The sequence below is a fragment of the Lissotriton helveticus genome, chromosome 1_1 (genome assembly GCF_964261635.1).
Source record: "Lissotriton helveticus chromosome 1_1, aLisHel1.1, whole genome shotgun sequence".
NCBI classification, from domain to species: Eukaryota; Metazoa; Chordata; class Amphibia; order Caudata; family Salamandridae; genus Lissotriton; species Lissotriton helveticus.
This window is the reverse complement of record NC_136057.1, coordinates 375,544,636-375,566,880: the sequence shown is the minus strand read 5'-3', so window position 1 is coordinate 375,566,880 and position 22,245 is coordinate 375,544,636. Positions and strand designations below refer to the sequence as shown.

Below are 22,245 nucleotides of genomic sequence, written 5' to 3'. Positions count from 1 at the left end.
TAAACAGAGACAAATGTTTCCCGTGTACTGAAATGCTACTCTTTCAGCTTGATAATGCTGTATGAGCAGTAAATAATGCCTAATTTGATGTCAATGAACATATCAAACCCTGAAGGATATTGACTAAATTGGCAGGCTAGCATTTGACCCGATCCCCTGTAGATTAAAACGTACATCTACCACACAACTCTATTTACTGACCTATATGACTTGTAGGAACAGGGAAATACTGAAGATCATAAGGGAATGTGTTGAATAATATCTTGCTATGTTTTGACATCACCTACAGAAGCAAAGAGAAGATGGCCAGCCTTCTGCTGAAGTGACAGACAGATGTAGGGAACAGAACTAGATGCGCAGACTGTTGGAGGTCCATTCTAAAATCAAGAGCTATGTCTAATTGCAGTATCCAGTGCATATCTACATAAGCTGGCAAGACGGCTTTTTGTATTAAAAGCTCACTGCTGACATTTGGTGGAACCTCCCACAAATGGGATTGAACCAAACCCTTTTAGCCTTCTTAGGTTGGTCCATTGCGGATCTGCTTAAAAGCAGCAAAATTACAACAGTACACTGATGACACAAAGCTCAACTCGAACATTTTGTCTGCTCCAGATATCCAACGCCACAAACCCTGCTTGCACCTCGTCCAAAACTTCCTTATTCTTTTTTTTTTTGCTCAAGCATTTAGAGAATTGCAGTTTGCTATTCTCTAAATGCTATGCTAGAAGACATCGCAAATTACCACAAACTTCAAGTGGGTGGTTGTTAGACCTGTCTGCTTCTGAGAGTCCCCTCACACTATGATTTATTTTGTTCCCCCGTGCCTCCTAAAATTTATCGCTTTTTCTTTGTCTACCAGGACCTTTTTGTGTGTTGTCCCATGGGGCTAGATGCTCTTTGATGCCCAGTTGCTCACCAAGTTCCTGGCACCTATGTACAAGGCGCCTGACGGAACCGGTGGCATAACCAACTGGGGTTGTCAACCCTAAAATGGTGGACACCATTGTCCCCTATGAGAGTGACTCCCATTGGAGCCCCTCTGACCTCTGACCCTTTGAAGGTTTTGGCGCACTTTGTGTAACCTGCAAACCTGACAGGAATCCCCTCAGGAGTTACAAGTACACAAAATGGCTGCCTTAGGAAGCCCAGTACGGTGGCTCCTAATGACCAAAAAGATACCTTGAAAGGGCCATGTCATTGACATAGCCAGGGAAGGTTCTAGAACCTTCTGGCTCGTGCTGGCATCCTAGGGCACTGGCTATAAAAGGCCCAGTCCCTGGTGGCCATGTTGGAGAAGAATGATCAAAGAACACCAGAAGAAGAGGACTTGACCCCAGATTGACACCTGCCCTGTTAACCCCCTGAGGCAGCTGATAGTTCAGGCAGAAGAGCAGCAGAGGTTGCTGGCGTGGACCCTGACTGGCGTTTCAGTCAGAAGCGTGAGCAGTGTCCTCTAGCCTTCAGCGCCTGGTCAGCGAGTGCCCAATTGCCCCTCAGAGACTTTGGCCATAGTTAGAGCCTCCCCGCCCCCCCAGTGGTGAGATCGCAACCGCAACTCTTAAAGTGCCACCTTCAACTTAAGTGCCTCCTGGCGGGCGTTCGGACGTCTCCGAACCCACGGCCGTCGACGCGCTGTTTGTGGATAGAAGGTGAGGTGTTGCGCTGGGGCGGGGAAAGGCTGGCCTTCATTGGGGCGAGATTACTGTCTCTGCCCTGCCCGAGTGACTTGGGAGCTGGTGTGTGGGCGGGAACCCCCCCGTGAGTGAGCTCGGAGGGAGGATCGCGGAGCCCCTGGAACCCCCCTTCGCCCTTGGGAGAAGTGCCATACTGACTGGAGCGCTTACCAGCGCCGCCGAAGTGAGGTGGGCCGTCTCTACCCCTGAAGTTGCCGCGTTGTTGTGGAACTGTGATGCGGTTTCATTTTGAACTGTGCGCGCAGGTGTTTTGGCCCCTCCGGCAGCCCGTTCGACGGTCCCAAGACTCGTGAACTGGAGCCGCCTTCGGAAACCCCGCCTGCGCTGACAGAAGCGCACAGACTCCTCCGGCAGCAGTAGCATTGAACCGGCTGACCGCGGAGTGTAATTGCCGTAGTCATTTTATGCCTTTATCTTCCAGATATACGCGCAATGAGTTGTGAGTGCAACTAAGGGATTATCACGCGTATCTTGTGCCCAGAGAGCTCGAACCCGTGAACACTTCAAAAACTGTAAGAGCACGCATTCCGCATTGAATGACAAACGTAATGTGTTTACCCTGAAAGTGATTAATTGGTGGCAGCGATACCAGAATGACCCTGTGATATTTATTCCAGTCATTGCTGATATTTATTCCAGTCATTGCTGATATTTATTCCAGTCATTGCTGATATTTATTCCAGTCATTGCTGATATTTATTCCAGTCATTGCTGATATTTATTCCAGTCATTGCTGATATTTATTCTAATGTATTGAATCCTGATATTTATCCAGTATATTTATTTATTAGAGTCCAACTATTTATTCCTGAGAAACCAGTACACAGCTAATCAAACCCATGTAAGAAATGTGAATGTGATTACCTAAGTGAACTTCCTTCAAACCCAGAGAACTTTTACATAAACGAAACGTATTTTTCTATAACAGTGGTGTGGTGTCCTTCTTTTTGTGTGGTGTGCAGGGAGTTATTATTGGGTCAGAGCCGGCTTAACACTACAGCCTTCACTTGCCTCGTCACTTGAGCCAAGCTACCCCCTTTGTGCTGGGCTTGCCCATCGCAGGTCCAACAGTGGTAATATGAGATTTCCTTTAAAAAACACTTTTTTGATTTTTTTCAAGGTGTCATGTGGCACACATACATGCCCTTAGGGCATGTATGTGCGCTACATGTGCACACATGCACATTTCAGTGGTGCCACAGGGTGTCCTTATGGCACCCTTGCAACCTTGAAATTGCATTCTCAATTTGCGATTCTCTAATTGCTAATCACAAATTGAGACTGTCTTCCCCTTCATTCCTATGGGCATCCTAGCCCATAGGAATGAATGGGAAGGTATTCCTTATTTTCAAATATCAATTTGCGATTCGCAAATAAGGAATAAGTAGGATTCACAAATTCTTTTAGCAGATCCTACATACATTGTGTAGGAGAGTAGGGTCTGCTTACTATGGTTACCCCCACTTTTTGCTGGTGTTTAGCTGTTTTTCCTATTAGCTGTTTTTCGACTTTAGTCTGGCTGGGGCCCTGCTATTCAGGACCCTAGCCTAGCTTATTCCTCTCTGAAATGATTGCATGTACTTTAGGTACACTCCAGTTTGGTTACAGGGTTACCCTTGTGAGTCCCTAGTATATGGTACCTTAGGTACTAAGGGCATAGGTACCTTAGAGGCCTACCAGGTGGTGAAGCAAGTATTATGCCACCTTTGGGAAGCCTTCCAAAATGGCACCACAGGTCTGCTACTGTGGCCTGGGTAAGGTGGTGCATGCACCCCTTACTGAGATATAGGTTACCTATATCTACCTTTTAATCACTGACACATATAAACCTATCAGTCACTCCTATGGCAGGCCTTATCAATCCTGAAGGCAGAGTGCTTGGTTTTGTGTGAGAGGATGCCCATGTATGAGCAGGACCCCTCTGCAGCTTTCGGAATCTATTCTCTTAAGCTGTTCTGTGATGCAGCCAGACCATATACTCTTAAGTGCATTATAACCTCGCTGTAAATTCTAACTTGGGAATGGCTGCATGGAAACATGTCATGGTTGGTGTCAAACACTTTGGAATCCTACCCCCCCCCCGCCAGTCCTGGCGGCGGGGGTAGAATTCCACCCTTATTGAGGGAAAAGACATGTACACACTGGTCTGCCTGGTAATAGTTTAAACGAGCCCTGGCATCACAAAATGGATGCCACAGACACGGGTCTGACCTCCTGCTGCTGGACGAAACAGTAGGCCTGGACAATAGGTTTCCTGTCACAGGGAGGAGTAACCAGCTCCCAGACAGGCTTTAGTGTATTGGGGCTGGGTGGGTGCATTCAGAGAATGCTTTTCAGACAGTGCTGGGGGCACACTTGATGTCCCTGTGCGGACCCCAGTTCAAACCGGTTGCAGGGGCACTCAGCCCCTGCTCTGGCGCGAAAATGGACAAAGAAAATGGGTGTAACCACCCCTCTTTCCTGACACTCCCATAGGTGGGTCCCCAGAGTATGTCCAACCCCTTTTCTTAGTATAAGTAAGGGACCCCAGTCCTTAGGACTTTAGATTACACCTGGACGAAACTCTGCAACATATATCCTGGAACTTCGACATTCTACACGACTAGAAGACGGAAGAATCTCCCTTGGGGTCAAGGAGTGACTCCCCTATTCAAACAGGCCCCAAAGAAGCATCTTGCCGGTATGCATTTCCAAAGCTCCGTCGGACGCTGAAAGTATTTGCGACTCAGGAAATGGACTTCCAGACTTTTCAGAGGCCGACACGAGATCCCAGCAAAGCTGAGACCCGCAGCCCTCACGAGTGACGTGGAACCGGAACTCCTGGACACCGTGCACATTAGCAAGTGCATCGACTTCCCGAGCATTCCCGAAGTTGTGCATTGGGCTACTTGTAGTCCAAGCCCTGAGCACCATCTGCACCAAAGATTGTGGGCCTACACTCCACGAGTGTTCCGTGAGCCAGCTTCTAGCCTTTCCGCTCGAGGCCCCTTTATGATCCCTGGTCCGTCGACTGATGGGTCCCCACAAAGGTAACTCTACTTTCCTTTGGGCTTCCCTGGTTGCTCCAGATGTGCCCGGACTCCCCACCGAGTGGTGAGTCCCTCAGACCTTGAAGGTCTGCACCGAAAGCCAATCTCTGCGTTCTGTGTGGGTTGCTGTTGCCAAGGCTTGTTGGGTCCAGTCCGGAAACCAACACCGCAGCACTCGTCATCCTTTGTGGGACAGCTCGAATCCAGAACCTGGTAATTGTCGACACTTCCTGGTCCTCGTGGCTGAAGAGTCTAGCTTCACCTTCTTCACCTGCCAGCACCCGACATCAGTGGATATCCGCTCATCGCCCTCCTGGTCTCTGGCAAGTGACACAGACTCTGTTCCTTCTGCTTTCAGGTTCTTCTCATCCTTGATCCAGGCTTGGATCCACCCGGACACTTTCCACTTGTACGTCAGCAGCACTTTGCAGCAGATCCCCATTGAAAATGATGACGAAACCCGACACGAAAAGACACATATGCACCCGGCTTCCCTGGGTGAGGTAACTTGAGTACTCCGGTGCTCCCGTGGGTGTTGACTCTAGAACCTCCTAGTTCTAAAGGGGTTTGCTCCAAGTCCTCTTCTAAGTGTCCTTTATCTTTGAATTTCCAACCACGACTTTCCCCATAGAAGTTAATGGTGATTCGCAGTTGTGTTTAGACACTGCACGCATCCCACGTGGGTCCCCTGTGTCACTACCTTGCGTGGTTCCTTTTGGCCCCAGCTGTTCTAAAAGCTCTAGGCCTTGTAGCTATGTCAGTCGTGGTTCTTATACCACTTTCTTAATATGCTAATTTACTGCGTGCTAATTAAGTTTACTGAATGTACTTTTGCCTCTAGCCTCACAAAGAGACTAGAGGGATGCGTTTAGAATAAATACATATATTTTATATATATAACTGGTGTGGTTCTCCTTTCATTTGGTCATTCACTAGATTATAGACCGGTTAAACAAGCTGCTTTACATTCCTTCAAGACTTAGCCTGAAGGCTGCTCTCCACAGCTACTACTAGGATAGCTTTCTACTAAGGTTGTCTTTAACCTACCATCAAAAAGGGTCGTTTGGACTGGTGCAAGGTGCCCACTAGAATAGTGGACAGCATATGCCAGGCCAACTTCACACACATTGCATTTTGTGATTCTCTATTTGTGACTCGCAAAAAATCGTAATTAGAGATTTGCAAAATTCGTTTTTGATACATATGGCCCTTTATTTCCAGTGCCACCTGAAATTCAACTCCACCTAAATATAATGTCTGTACTTCACCAAGCAGATCAAGCTGCAGATAGTCAAAACCTGGCTCGACCTCATGAAGCTGGATGGATGGAAACCAAAGTTTCAGCCAAATCAAAGTCACATTGATTCACCTAAGTCACCAACCTCACCATTTTGGAACATATTGTCAGGAAAACCGACAACTTGGTACCATCCACCTCTATTAAGGAAAGTGAAGCCATTCTTCATAGAAAGCAACCTCAGAACAGTAGTTCAAACCATGGTATATTTGCATCTGAATGGTGCCAACTCCTTGCTCCACGGCTTACAAGACACTACACTCTCACCACTTAAAGGCATCGTACATGCCATGGAACACCCCAAGAACAGGATGAATTATAACCACTCCACCACCAGACTGACGGAACTACACTGGCTTTCCTTGCCGGCCTGCACCATCTTCAAAACCAGATGCAGTATCTTCAAAGCTATCACAACTGGCACACCTGCCTATTTGGCTGATAAACTCACCCCCACCTGTGGCTCTCAGCATTCTTGCCGCCAGGAGATGTACCTCTTTAAAGCACTCTACATCATGACACAATAACAGCCTACTTTCTACCTCTGAACCCAGCTACCCCTGTATCTTTGCCTTTGATCCTGTACAGCTCTTTGCTGCCGATCGGCTTGGTTCATGCTACAGAAATACTGCATGTTACATATATACTTGACTTAGTTTTCAAGCTGCAAATGCATCTTCTTCCTTACTGCTGGACCTCTTTACAAAAGTGGTTTGTGTCCCTCTGAAATGTAGTCATTTTTATAAAGATGGTTGTTGCCGTTGGCCTCCAGCGCAACATTAGAATGAGTACTCTTTATGTGAATTCTGGTAATGGGGGATAGGAGAAGTGTTTTTTGGGTTGTAATTTCTGAATATTTATTTTTTACATTCCCTGCAAAACCTGAATGACCTAAAAATGTAATAAAATTCTTCTCTAAATGTACGTAGACCAATAGGATTAAATTGAAGAGTGGTAATTGTGTGAAATGGCAATTGGTACTATGTTATTTTTAATTTATTCTGCCAAAATGTATCTACAAAGAAATGGTAGCTGGCAGAACCCCTCTTGTTGTTAACACTTGTATTTCTGGTGTCTGAGTGGGCACTGGCACCCGCCCTGGCACATAACCAACTAGTCTTTCTTTTCTAGTGCCGCTGATCAACAAGCTGCGACTACGCAAGATCCTGCCCGAGTGCATCCAAAAGCCCAGCTACCTCATCAAGGGATATCAGCTACAGCGCTATCAGGGCCTCCAGTTCGTAAGTCAATTTTTAAATGGCTAACTGGGGCTAACTGGGGAGGGAGTCCTGCAACGGCAAGATGCTCAACTACAGCACTAACAACAAAAATTTGCAATTCATTCAGTTAGTCTTTAAAACTATTACTGGCACTGCAAGCTGTGACAAATCAAGTTAAGAAAAAACACAACAGTGCAGTCATTTAGTGATTGGGAGAGTTCCACTGCATGTCGTACTTTATGATTGGGAAATTTCCTACACAATTCTAAATCCCAGGTATGGTTTTCATTTACAGTGTGACCTATGAGTGTTTTTGCAACTAAAGATTGGGTGCATTTTTCATTAGAAAGTGACTTAAACATTAAGGTAGTGGTTTCACAAAATCATTAATGCGTACGGGAAGTACTACTACAGGAATACTCTAAGTGTCACGAGAGCATAGTCCCTTCTATTTGTACTAATTACATATGAATGTTCCTTGCATATTCACATTATTTTCATATTTTGGGGCCTATTCACAAAGACAAAAGAATACTACTTTACATACGCCAGGATGCCTGTGTGGATAGGTCCCTAACTCTTCTAGCTTATCTGCTCTGACGTCCATTTTTGCGAAGGTATAGTACCATTCATCATGACCACTTGAGTAAATGACAACTCCTTAGGATTATGTACTCAAAGCCACCATTCTTTGTCACCTCACACACTTTTTCTTTTGGTGCATTTGAGCTTTTTGCTAATTTAAAGACTAATATAAAGGCTCATGTCCAGACTCCGGGGAAAGATGACAACTTTGGAAAGATGGTCGGAGATACACAAGAAATGTTAGCCAGAGGAGAGCACTTGGGTGCAGATAGGCGCTATGAGGGGATCTCAGTGTGCATGTGCTCAAGGCAAATTAATAAAACGGAAGTGTTACTGAACGGATCTGGCTGTAGTTGTGAGAGGCAGATGCCTAAAAAGACATACTTTACAGAGACGTGGTAAGAGCAAACACTTGCTTACAAGGGATCTTAGAAATTGAAGGCACATACAGGAAGGTGTATGCGATGTCTGTGGGGTGGTGAGGGGAGTAGATGTTCAGTGAGGTCTCAGTATCCTTCTGGCATTTTTGGAACACCTGTGCCACTTCTTCCGTGTATTGGGGCACTAGCGTATCACAGCTCACAAACCCTGGAATATATCTTGGAAATGGCAGGGAGCTCACAAGGTCCTAGAGTTTTTGCTCTTCTGAATAATGTCCCTTTACCTGGTGAACATCAGCTCATTCCTGGTCAGCACCCGGATACCTTCACGGGTGACAAGCAGAGCTCTACAAATCCACCTTACATGTTAAGCGGTCATATGATTGAGTTAGAAACTCCAGAAGACAATCTAGCACTATGCACTGCACTTGGAAATATCTTAACATTAGAGGGAATTGGTGGCTATCATAACATTACATAGGGCAGCATCACAGCTGATGTATCAGCAATGTATTTTCCCCTAAAAATCAGCTTTTAAAAATTATTTATTTGCAGTTTTATATTGTGTGAACTTGGCACACGGGCATTAGATCACTTTACATAAGCACCGGATTACATTACCCAATGCCAGGTTCATTCTTTTTTTTTAGGGGTGGGAAATTAAGCAATTTGACCAAAATCACAGGATGTTGAGCCAATGCCAGGATTAAAACCTGGTGCCATAGTTCCAAACTCTGTGTCTATGGCCATTAGGCAACATCTCCTCTGGTGGACTTGGCCCTCTCTGCAAGGTCACCCCCAAACTTTTTGCCTTCACCCCTCCTGTTTTCTGAACCAATTTTTGCTGGTTTTAATACTCTGCAGACAATACCACTGCTATCCTGCTTGTGTTCCCTCATTTAAAAATGGCAGAATTGCCTTGTGCCCAATTGGTACATTTAATTTACTTTTATGTCCCTAGTAAAGTTGTACTACATACACCCAGGGCCTGTACATTAAATGCTACAAGTGGGCCTTTGGCACTTATTGTGACACCCTCTTAATAAGCCTTTATAAACCTGCCTCAGGCCTGCCAGTGCAGCCTGTGTGTGAAGTTTTAAACTGCCATTTCTATCTGGCAAAATAAACCTTTTGCCAGGCCTTAACCTTCCTTTTTAATACACAAGTCATCCTAGAGTGGACCTTTAACAGCACTTAGGGCAGGATATATTGTTTTTAAAATGTTGGACAAGTACTTTTACATTATCCAATTCCTCGTAGTGAAAAACTCCCACATTCATTTTTTACTATTGCTAGGCCTGCCTCTCCTATAGGAAAACATTGGGTTACTTTTATTACACTTAGAAAATGTTAACTTTTGATTGGAAGCAGGTACGAAAGTGTTTGGTGTCTGAGGAATTGTCGTTTACAACCTTTTTTATGGTAAAGTCGGATTTTAAGTCACAATTCTGAAAATGCCACTTCTAGAAAGTTGCCATTTTCTTGTCTGAAGCATTTGGTGCGTGCAGCTTGTTCCTGGGTCACATTAATGGGTGTAGTTGGCAGTTAGCCTTTGTGTATTCCTCCCAGGCAGCATCACGGTGAAGGGTCTGCGTGTTGCCAGTATGGGCCATCCTGGCATAATGGGGAACAGAGCTGTCACGACCCACATTTGCATTTCAAAGGACTTCACTCTAGCGTCTTTTGCCCTCGGACAGATATGGTCCAGAGTAGGGAGGCTGGATATTCCTTTTGGGGGTAACTCTAGAAACTTCTTACACTTCAAAGCGGGCACCAGGTATACATAGAGAGCCCTCAGACCTACTCCAGTACATGTGGATACTACAGAAGAAGGATGCCCTGCTGCTTAAGGCCTGCCCTGCTTGCTGAGAAGGAAGATTGGACCTGCTCCCTTCATCCCAGGCTGAGTGACTCCAAGAGTCTGCTGACTGACCTTCTGTTTTGAGATATAGGGACATAACAAGCTTCAGAGGTCTCCCTGCACCTGCCCTGCTGACCTGCAACTACAACTGCCTTAGCCCTGATGGCCTGTGCAAAAGTGAGTTCCTGATCCCCAAGAAGTCCCTCCCCATTGGCTTGCATCAGAGTGCACTCCTCTAACTTAAAAAGGATAAATCCTGAGGTTATGGGCTCTTCTTGAATACGAACGGTCCAGTTCATGCCAAGATCTTGCCAACCGTCAATGTGAAGCTCCGGTGAACCAGACTTTTTAAGCTACAGTGACCGTCTGCGCCGACCGACAATACAAGATCTGCACTTAGTGCTACAGCAATGACAACCCGTGTTAACCATGAACACGAATCTCTAGCAACAACCATCCAGGACGCCCCACAGGATCTACAAACGACAGTAATTACCATCCGCGATGACCTGCCTGCTTTTCGTGCTACAGAGACTGCCATCTGTGATGCTCTCCCTTCTCCTGGTGACCTCCTCCTCCACAAACAAAACTCTTCACACTGGACTACAAAAGGTAACTTTTTAGCAAAACTAACCTTGTCCCTGTATCCAGCCCATGCTCCCTCACGGTTAGCCGCAATGCGTTACTTTCACATGGTCTTGTACGACCAGATAACTGCAAGTGTTGCTATGTGCTTTTAGGTGCTATACTCAGGTTAAGTTGTTGAAACTGCATATCTCCGATTTTACTGATTACATTTTTATGATTTTGGTGTCTAATAATTGATTACATTTTACTCTATTTTCCTAAATTTGTTTGGGATTTTTCTAGTGTTGTGTTTTCACTTTTTTAATGTTGGTGTGCTGCGTAAATACTTTACACATTGCCTCTAAGTTAAGCCTAACTGCTTTTGTGCCAAGCTACCAGAGGATCAACCACAGTTTAATTTTGTGACATTTTGTGGTTCACCCTGACTCGAATTGTGGCTGTTGCCTGAGTAGGGCTCACAACACCCTCCCTCAGTCAGCAACCTAGTTTCTCACAATCTCCTAATTAGTGAGCTTCTAAGAGTCTAGCCTGAAGGAAATACATTTAAGGCATGTTTCTCTTCAGAGTGCATAGACCAAACTCTTGCACTTAAGTTAACATTAAATCATAGACATATTTATTTTTGAAGATGGTACTATTTTGTGACAATGAACATACACCTAAATTCATAATGACTGGACAGAGGATAAAAAACTTTGGAACGTAGGATAAGAAAATGTCTGGGATGGAAATTAGAAAACTACCTGGGGTGGGGAGGATAAAAAATGTCTGAGACGGTGGGTAGACATTGTCTAGGACGGAGGTTTGGCAATGTCTGGGACAGAGGAGATCCAGTGTTTGGAATGGAGGTATCCAATGTCTATCACAAAGGATAGAAAATGTTTAGGGAGGATGTAGGAAATGTCTGGTATGGATGGTAGAACATTTCTGGGACGAGTTGGTTGAAAATATCTGTGATTTATAAATGGTTAAAATATTTGGGGAGATGGATGGTCAAAATTGTATGGATCGGTGGGTGTCCATGTCTAGAAGGAATGATAAGTGTCTGAGATGGATGGTTGGTTAAAAATCTGTGACAGAGGGTAAAGATATCTGGGACAAAGGGTAGAAATACCTGGGATGCAGGGTAGATAATGTCTGGGAAGGAAGGCAGAAAATGTCTGGGAACGGAGGTAGACTGTTTTGCGACCACAGCAGTGAGGGGTCCAATCATGTTTACCCGAACCTGGAAAGAAGCAGCCACTCCTTACTCTCGGAAGAACAAATTACCTACTATCGTCAGAGTAAAAAACGTCATGTGTGCACATGATGATAGACTACCACAATGTTATTTACAATGTCTCGTCATTCGATGGGAGAGGAGATGGATCACAGTTGCTAATTTAATTATTTAATCGTTTTAATAAATTATTTTGTACACTTATAGGTTATAATGAATCTGTTTTGAATCCACTATTTTATAATATTTTGGTAAGATTCTTTACATGCAGCATGCTTAAAACGCAATATTTGTTTTCATTTATTTGGGAGTAATAATCTAAAAGTTATATCAGAATTGTTTCTAAATAGAGTTTTATTACTGAATGACTGGCTGCCCTGTGCTTAAAGTATATATTTACGTCCTAGAACACATTACTGTTTAAGACCTGAACGTTTGTGAAGATTTAATTCATTTTCTTCAGTTCAGTAAAATTTTATTGAATTTTGACAATGGAGAAACACAGAAATACATACAAAAACTGAAAAAGTAATTCATTAAATTACATAAAAGCGAATAAGAATAATCATAAATAAACAGTCACAAATAAAATACATCGCAAAATAGGATTGTCAATCAAAGGATAACTCAATGAAGGGGGGGAAGGAAGGAAGGGGAAGGGACTAAGGAGAAGGGGAAATATACAGTTCATAGCATAATAACTTAGATAAATAGAGTTACCAATAAGATATAAAAAACATTATGGTAATCAATGAATAAAATATTAACATTGAGAGAACAAGAATCATAACTGTACATAAGAATCGTTAGGAGACCAAAAGGATTGAAAATGCAAAGAATTATGATGAACACCTTGTAGAGATAATTGAGCACCTCTTCTTGTAAAGATAATCCAAGACCACCAAGCATGAACTGAAAGAGAAGTAGCATCCTTCCAACAAAAAGTGATTGATTTTAACGCAGCCGAAACCAAAATGTTAAATAACTTTGCTACAGTATCTTCAAGGGGAGTACTCAAACCAACTGATTTACATATAATCAAATTATAGGAAAGCGAATCAGAAAGAGGTAAAATTTTCAATATCACATTCCATACTTCAGACCAAAATTTCATAATAGTAGGACAATCAAATAACATGTGACGTAAAGAACCAGGATGAGAATTACAATGCCAACATAGGTTTGATGGTAATAATTTAGTTTTAAATAAACGCAATGGAGTCCATAAAGAATTAAACAAAATATAAGCATTGGTTTGATAAATTGATACAGGTAAACATCCAGAAATACTATTAGTCCAAATTAACGACCATGAATCATTTGACATAGACAAAGAGAGCTCAGTATTCCAAAAAGCGGAAATTGTATCAACACTGGAGCCTAATGAGACGGTAAGTTTCTTATAAAAAACAGAAACAGCTTTAGAAGATAAAGAAACAGTATTGACATAAATTAAAAAATCAGCTGATACAATAGATGGGATACCATTTGGGAAGGAATCTAAAATAGAATTACATAGAGATTGATATTTTAACAAATCTGACAATGGCAAATTGAATTTTAATTGGAGTTGACTAAATGGAATAAATGCATCATCTGAGAAAACATCCTTAAGATAAAAAATACCCTTAGTAATCCAAGAAGCCCAGAAAGAGACATTTCTATTTAATTTGATTAAGGCGCTGTGCCACAGGGACAAATGCACCGTAGAAAGTAAAGGGAATGCAAAATTGGAGTCTAAATCATTAAATATTAATCTTGATGATTTGATTATAGATGATGAATGTATAATCTTAGAACTAGGAGAAATAGTTAACAAGGACAATAAAGGAAAAGGTTTTACAAGGGAAGTCTCAATGTGAAACCAAATAGGAGGACTAACAATAGGTGAAATATTAAACCATAAAGAGCTTTGTTTTAGTATAAAGGCCTTATGATATAGAAAGAAATCAGGTAATGCAAAACCAACTTGGCATTTAGGATTTTTTAATTTTTTATAGGCAATACGGGGAGGTTTATTGTTCCAAAGAAATTTAGATAATAGTTTGTCAATATCTTTATAAAATTGAAGTGGAAATTGAGTTGGTATCATAGCAAGAGAATAAAATATTTTTGGAGCAATAGTCATTTTAATAGACTCCATTCTCCCCCACCAGGAAAGATGAAGGGAAGACCATTTGGAAGTTTTTTGTTTAACATAATCAAGAATGAACTCACAATTTAATTTCAAAGTAGCATGTAGGGATGATGAAAATAATATGCCAAGGTATTTCAACTTACTCTTTTGCCAGACAATATCCGGTGAAGGTAACATATCAGGAGTACATAACATGTTTAACGGAAAAAAATCAGTTTTACTAACATTTAATTTATAACCTGATACAGCTGAATAATTAGAAATAATATCAAGTAAAAATGGAACAGATGAGGCAGGATTACTAATAAATAATAACACATCATCAGCATATGCCAAAGTTTTAACAGTAACATCTTTGATAGTGATACCATGAATGTTGTCACATTTACGAATGAAATTAAGAAAAGGCTCCATTCCCAATAAAAATAAAAGAGGGGATAGGGGACAACCCTGACGAGTCCCTCGAAAAAGGGAAAATTGGTTAGAAATCTGGCCATTAATAAACAATCGAGCAGTGGGAGCATAGTATAGAGCAGAAATCATACGAATAAAAGATGGTCCAAAATTAAAAGAAAACAAAGTTTTAAACAAAAACTGCCAATGAATTTTATCAAAAGCTTTTTCTGCATCTAATGCCATAACGCCAGCTGGGACAGGAATTGTAGAGCTTTGTTCAATAATATGTAATAACGTTCTCGTATTGTTAGCAGAATATCTATTTTTCATAAAACCAGATTGGGCAGGGTGAATGATAGAATGAAGGACAGGAGCTAACCTAGAGGCAATAATTTTAGCATATAATTTACAATCCTGGTTAATCAAAGAAATGGGACGATAATTAGCAACAAGGGTAGGGTCTTTATCAGGTTTAGGAAGTACAACAATTAATGCTTCTGAAAAAGAGCCGGAAATGGTACCTGACAAAGAAAAATGAGAAAAAATCTGGTACAAATAAGGCAAAAGATGATTTTGAAATTCTTTATAGAATTCGGCAGGGATGCCATCAGGACCAGGGGATTTGTTTTTTGGAAGCGATTTAATGGCAGTTAGGATTTCATCTTTAGTAATAGGTAAATCTAACCCAAGTTTATCAGAGGGAGAAATATGAGGTAAATCAGAATGTTTTAGAAAAACATCAATTATATGCTCATTACAAAAATCTGGTTTATTATATAATGTGGAATAAAAATTTAAAAATTGTTGAACAATATCATTATGGGAAAGTGCAATTTTACCTTGAGGACCTTGAATGGAGGTAATCTGCGTTTTATCCCTTTTAATACGTAAATAATTAGCAAGAAGCTTACCAGATCTATTGGTGTTAAAGCGAAATCTAGCATTAGACTTAGAAAGCTGGACCCCAGCCCTTGTACTAAGAATAGCATTAAATTCATATCGCAGTTTTTGAAGTTTAAGTTTATATTGAGGATCATTAGACGTGATAAATAAACGTTCAAAATGAGCTATTTGTTTCTCTAAAGATTTGATATTAGAATTAAATTTCTTATTTTCATGTGCCATAATAGAAATTGTAGTACCTCTGATATAAGCTTTAAACGCATCCCATCGATTAGTAACAGAGGTAGAGTCTTCCGGATTCAATGTAAAATAATCCTGAATCGCTTGCAACAACTTGGGCTTATGAGTGTCAGTAAGGACAATATCAGTATTCATACGCCATCGGGATTGTTTAGCAAAGGAAGACGAAACATTTAAAACAAAAGAAATCAGTGCATGGTCGGATATGTCAATAGTACCAATGGTAGGATTATTTGCAAATTGAATGAGAGAAGGGGAAAGTAAAAAATAATCAATTCTGGAATGAGAATTATGAGGTTTGGAAAAAAAGGAAAATTCCTTGCCAGTGGGATAGTGCAATCTCCAAATATCAGCTAACTTGGTGGTATGAAGAAAAGTCTTAAAGGCATGAAAAGTCTTAGACGGTCTAAATCTAGAGGTAGATAATCTATCTAGCAAGGGATCAGCAAAAACATTGAAATCTCCCCCAAAAATCAAGGGAACTTTCCCCAACTTTAGAACTTCAGTCGTAACAGTAGCCCAAAAAACAGGGTCATCCGCTGTGGGGCCATACACATTGAACAAAAAGAAAATGGAGTCATGAATTTTGATTTTGACTATAACATACCTGCCTTCAGAATCAGAAATCTTATTTAAAATTTGACAGTGTAATCTTTTGGCAAAGAAAATAGCGACCCCATTCTTCTTACCCTTAGCAGGTGAAGAAACAATAGAATCTACCATTTTTTGTTCATATAATGTAAAACTTTATCTTCAACGTGTGTCTCTTGGACAAAACAAATATCAGCTTTACAACTACCTAAATAATCCAAAATTTTCGTACGTTTTATTGGATGTCTTAAACCTTTTACATTAAGAGAAACAACTTTAATATTATGAATATTAGACATGAGGATGTAAGAGAAAGGAAAGAAAGAAATGAGAACAAGAAGAAGTAAGAAGAAGACAGGTAAAAAGAGTAACTCTAAACGGAAAATAAGAAAGGGAGAAACCTAAAAGAGAGAGTAAGGAACAAACAAGCAACATGAATAAAGACAAGGAAACGCACACCCGTTCCTCAAGCATGGCCAGTTACCGTTGGAGCCCATGAATAAATTTATGCACAAATGTGCCACATGAAGTCAACGAAATCAATTCAAGAATTAGGATCTTGTGTTTCCATGGATGGAGGAGCTTGTTGTTCAAGGAACAGTCGAAGATCTTCTGGGCGCTGAAAAGATTTGGAGACATTGTCTTTCCAGACACGCATTATAGAAGGATCAAATAAGCCATATTTGAAACCAAGGCTCCGCAGCTGTGGACGAAGGGAAGAGAATTCTTTACGAACAGCCACAGTTTCTTTAGCAAAATCTTGATGGATGAAAATTTTGGTTCCATTCACCAACAATGACGGAATTTCTTTCACAGCTCTTCGAATGAGAACCAAATGATGATGACGCAGCACCTTAAATATCATCTGCCTTGGCTTTGTATGACGAGGATTCCGGTGTGACGGAACTCTATGGGCTTTGTCAATCTCAAATTTTTCTGCGAATTTAATATTCAAAAGACCAGGCAGAAGAGATTCAAGATAGAGCCGACAATTTGTCCATTCAACTTCTTCAGGCAAATTAAAAATGCGAAGATTATATTGCCTATTGCGATTTTCTAAGTCCAGCAGCTGAGTGTGCATTGGAACAATTTTGGCCATTAAAGGTGTAAAAGCGTCCAACTTGGTTTTGTTATCTTGAATTTTAATGACATTATCTGAAACCTTCATCGAAATAGAAGCCATATCTTTACGAACATTTTTGACTTCTGAGGCAATGGCATCAGTATTTAGACGTAAGGCTTTAATTTCCTCAAAAATTAGTGCAAGAGAAGGTTCTGAGGACTCCACCACCTTAGATTTGGTTGGAGGAGGATAGACCTGCTGCTTCCTTTTATTAGTGGCTGAATTCTTAGAATCCATTTTGAGGTGAAAAAATAGTCACTAACACGTAGAATAAATATAATGAGGAAAAATAACCTAAAAATGTGAAGAAATGTCGTAAATAATGACAAAAAACGTCAAGAAACTCTGTAAAACCACAGGTGCAGCAGCTAAACAGAACAGTAGGCGTGGCTAGGCCCAAGCCAGGCTCTGTCATAAGTATTACTCCGCCCCCAGGCTCTCAAATCCGGCAATACCTGGAGGTGCAGCTAGGAGCAGGAACCATGAAGGCTGGAGAAACACTTCCGTCGTAGAAAATCGCTAAAAAAGGACTCCACAGGTAAGAATTCGCCTCAGGAGGCAAGCGCCCGTATTTTCGCCGAGTTTGTGACAGGAATTCGGCGGTAAAACAAAGTTATGGGCTGAGAGGGTCACGGAGCTCCGGTGGCGGCGGCCATCTTGGTTGACGCGCTTGCGCGTCTCCATTTAATTCATTTTCTAACTCTCTAAAATAAAGAGGAAAAGGAAATGTATTACAATTCAATATTTCTGTTTTGCATAAATTACAGATTTACCTTTTCTGAAATGCAATTACTTGATTATAAAATATTGAATAAATCGAAGGTGAGTGATTAATCTGGGGAAAATCTGTATTAAAGGCTCTCTCATAAGTGATAATTTGGGCTCCCAATTTTCCATGTTTACTAATTTTTACAGATAAATACATTCAGGAGACTATCTCTTTTCCTGACTGTGCTTTTGTGTTTTTTTAAATAAGTAAAAATACAGACAATAGGTCTTCTTTGAATGATTTTCACTACTGTCAATCACGAGAGCCAGTTTGGAGAGTTGAAAAAAACAGTTTTCCTATTGAAGGCTACATATGAGCAGATATACAGCTGTTTAAGGTACTCTTCAATACAAATGTTTCCATGCCAAAAAACCTGTTGGGAGTTCCAATGTGAGTATACAGTTATTAGTTAAATAAATGTGGAAATATACCTAGTGCAGCTTCGTTTATACACTGAACACAAAATAAAAATTTATATATATATAAAAAAAAATGAGCAAACAATAAATATGGATGACTACAAACGGAAAGGTAAAACAAATACATACTATAATACCGGGAGCCCTAGTGATAATGAAAAAAGGAGGCTCAGCAAAAAAAACTGAGATTGATCCCAGGTTTTCTGTTTTATTTGTGCAATTCGGCAAGTAAATCAGAGACCTTTTAAGGCATGGACAAAGTGGGCTCTGGCCCAGGGCTCCAGCCTTTCAGGGGGCCTCCTGGTAGAGCCAGTTCTGTTCTGCAGAAAGTCCTGGCTGATGACCATGAATTATATGTTTCCTTCAAGATCCATCACAAAAAGTTAATTTTATATCAAAACGGGACCTCACGTATGATAAATGGGAAGGTGTTACAGAGATTATTTACAGTAATATTAGTGGCCTACTGCTGTTACAATATGGAAAACACATGTAACTATTCCTTATTATTAGATGTAAACACATTTAGAATTTGCACCATTTTGCCTGTGCACTGTCAGTGACTTGGCCAAAGAAGGCATGAAAGGGCTGAAATTGGATCATAACTTCAAAGCTATCCTGAACAGGGGTCCCCAAAATACGATTGGCCCTGAGCCCCCAAAATCCTTAAGATGTCCCTGAAGTAAATGGATCAAGGATGAATCCTTTGTCTTTTAATTCTTAGAGCAGGACGTCACAGTCTGGGTGTCAGGCAGAAGCCACATTAAAGCTTGGCTCATTTTGAGCTCAAGGATCGAACCGGACTACGCGGTGAGCGAGAGCCAGGCCTCTGGCTCTAGGTTTCAGTGGCTCACCGACCTCGACAACAATGTAAACTCAAAAAAGCCTACGCAGGACTGTGTGAAATCAGAGAACATATAGTGGCCTTGTAGGGCAGGCAGATTCTGCTTCTGCAGAAATTGCAGCTCTAGTGGAGTATGCTCCAAGCTGGCTGCAAACACTTTCCGGGGCTTATTTGTATCCAGTTTCTGCAGGGTTTTTTTTTGCCCTGCTTGAGGGTGAATGTTTTACATTGGACAAAATATGTGGGGTAAGAGAGGATCTCTAAAAGACACCTGGCCAAAGAACAGTAATTAGGAATCGTTGATAAGAGGTGTTGCTTGTGTAGTTACAGGTCAGGCCTAAACATGAATTCGCATCTTGTGCTCATGCCTCCGTGTTATAGTCAGAGCTCGAGTCGGGGTACCACACGGGTGGACGGCGAACCCCCACTTATTTTACCGGGAGCTTGATAACTGGAGCAAATGGAGCCACACATTCATCCTTTGGCCTCTCTGGGGCGAGATCGGAGACCATTCAGAACGTCGGCTTCCCCCCACTTCTTTTTTTAGGACTTGTGCCCTGATTATAGTGCATAAATATGATTCACAAAAGAACACACTCATACATCTAAAATGAGCCAGACGTATTGAATTTAACAATGCTTGTTAGCAATTAATTATCTCATAAATAAGTAACATCTGTCTATCTTTTTACATCGACTCTCTCTGCATTAGTCATTTAGATTCTTTCGAAGTCCATCACTCTGCAGGTCTCACACCCCATCCTCTCCAGTGCCCTCTTTTCACTCACCCATGTTGCATGTACTTCCGTCCATCTTCTCCACGTTGCATTTTATTTTCCTTTCGCGCTGTACACGTCACAACAACATGTATTTCACACACGGAATCGTAATTACAGGTGGCACATGTGTGCTCTGCAGAGGAGCCAGGGATTGAAAAAGCATGTTGTCGGAACACTTTTATCTCTCAATGGTGGGCAGTTGCAGTGACATCAGCCTTAACCAGAACCATCAAAATGCCCCATCACGAGCTCCCATTCACCCCCTGAACTCACCTACAAACCTGATTTACAAGACATTCAAACTACAGTATGACCCACACAAGGCTCAAAATCAAAAACTAGACTGGGGAAATACCCCTGTGACATTGTGACACATATACCATCAACATGCTTGAAAACCTATAACGCAACAGGGACTAGCTTGGATTACCTCAAAGTATTTTTGCAGACTTTACCGGGGAAAAAAATCTGTGTTTTTGTTTCTAAGTGTAAGGAGATTAATACAGTACCCGTGGAGATCCGTTTTATTTAGGTCGAGCCTGGCAGCAGCGCGCATGAGCTGCTTGTTCTGCGAGGCATGGTGTATTAACGTATGCACTAGCAGTCCCACCCACTCCCTCACATATTGGTCATTGGCTTTGTGTCTGTCTTTCATAAAGACTGGCTTCCGATGCATTATGAGGATTGTTAGTCCCTCCTTATTACCGCCTTGTCTCCATTTGTTATCGCCCATGAGGACTGAACCTTTAAATTGACTTGATACACGGTCTGCTTTATCTAGTGGGTCAGCACTATTTCATTTATGGACACTTATGGGGCAATGGCGGTTACTATTTTTGGTATTTGCATCTTGAGCGTGGTGCTCGCTTCAGGGACACCGCGCTCAGTTTCAGTACTTATTTTTTATTATATTTTTTTACTTTTGCTCAGCTGCGTTACACAATACCTTACTATTTTCCTTTGAAACCTACTCAGAAGTTTTTGAGTAGATAATTTTCTGTGGAGTGAATTCTCTTGTGTTTCGCTTTCCTTTTCACCAGTGTTGTCGGGTCAGCGAGACGTGAATTAACAGATCGATTTCTAACGTGTGCAGCTCATTTGGCAGCAAAAGTGTATAACATAGAAAAAAGCCAATAGGTCAGAGACCTCATTAGAAGACAGATGTTTGGCCGTGGCTCCTCTCTGGCTGCCATTTTAAGGCTATTTGCATACTGACGTTTGTAGAAGCAAAAGAATGGAGTTTTATTGTTGCTGACTTCATGCCACCGCAAATGTAAACAAATGGATTCTGAATTTAAAGAATAATGATCGTGCTCTCCAATTAATGAGCACCGCTAGCTTTTCAATTGTACCGCCATCACGACATGAAACGTGTCCGAGGCTGGCCCCGCATACTCTGTAAACATTAAACCATTAGTGCAGCTTAGGTGTTTTGCATAGCCTATGCCTGACGCGTGCGTGTGGGTATGTATAGATATTCACTGGGTTTATACTTTCCTTTAAAAGCCGTCTTCTGTGCTGCAGCAGGATACTGCATCATGCAAAGGGAAGCAGCGTTTTAAAAACTGTATCGGAATACACTGCATCTTAAACCAGAATTCTAAATTTGCGAACATACGTGACAAGAATTTTCAATTCTATTAAGGACACGGAGGCGAGGATTATGCTTTCTCATTTCTTTATTAGAAATGCTCAGCAGCCAATTAGAAAACAGTAAGAAAAAATAACACTACAATACCCATGAGTACTTAGGGTATCACATGACAAACCATAGAGTAACTAGTATAAAACGCCCTACAGAGAATACCATATCCTCTTTCTTTGGCGAATGAAAACAGTTCAAATGAAAAAATGGCCAGTCCAATATGAAGAATGTGGAAGAAGGATTAAACACAACGGCAAACAGAAATCCACTGAGATGAAAGGCCGGATGCTTGCAGCCGTAGGCAACTGTAAACTGAAGATGACCATCAGGCAGACCTAACTGGGCTGGACAGAAGCCTTTATTTAGGATCAGAATCTGAAAAGTGATATAGAATCGTAATACACATTCCCTCTATTTAGGAAAGATATCAGTAAACAGGGGGGGGGGGGGGACATGAAACCGAAAGAAACAAAGTACAATATGCAAACTGCAATAATCAATAACAATGTCAACACATGCGAAA

At 41.5% G+C, this 22,245-nt stretch overlaps 1 protein-coding gene across 2 annotated transcripts in view; it reads left to right on the top strand.

The window, feature by feature from the left end:
* The window catches only part of B4GALNT3 (beta-1,4-N-acetyl-galactosaminyltransferase 3), a 751,466-nt gene that overhangs the window by 605,735 nt on the left and 123,486 nt on the right, over positions 1 to 22,245 (top strand). For both annotated transcript variants that reach the window (XM_078673705.1, XM_078673706.1), the window contains one exon: positions 7,155 to 7,264. In XM_078673705.1, the coding sequence (XP_078529831.1) occupies positions 7,155 to 7,264 (110 nt within the window). The remainder of the gene's footprint in view (positions 1 to 7,154; positions 7,265 to 22,245) is intronic.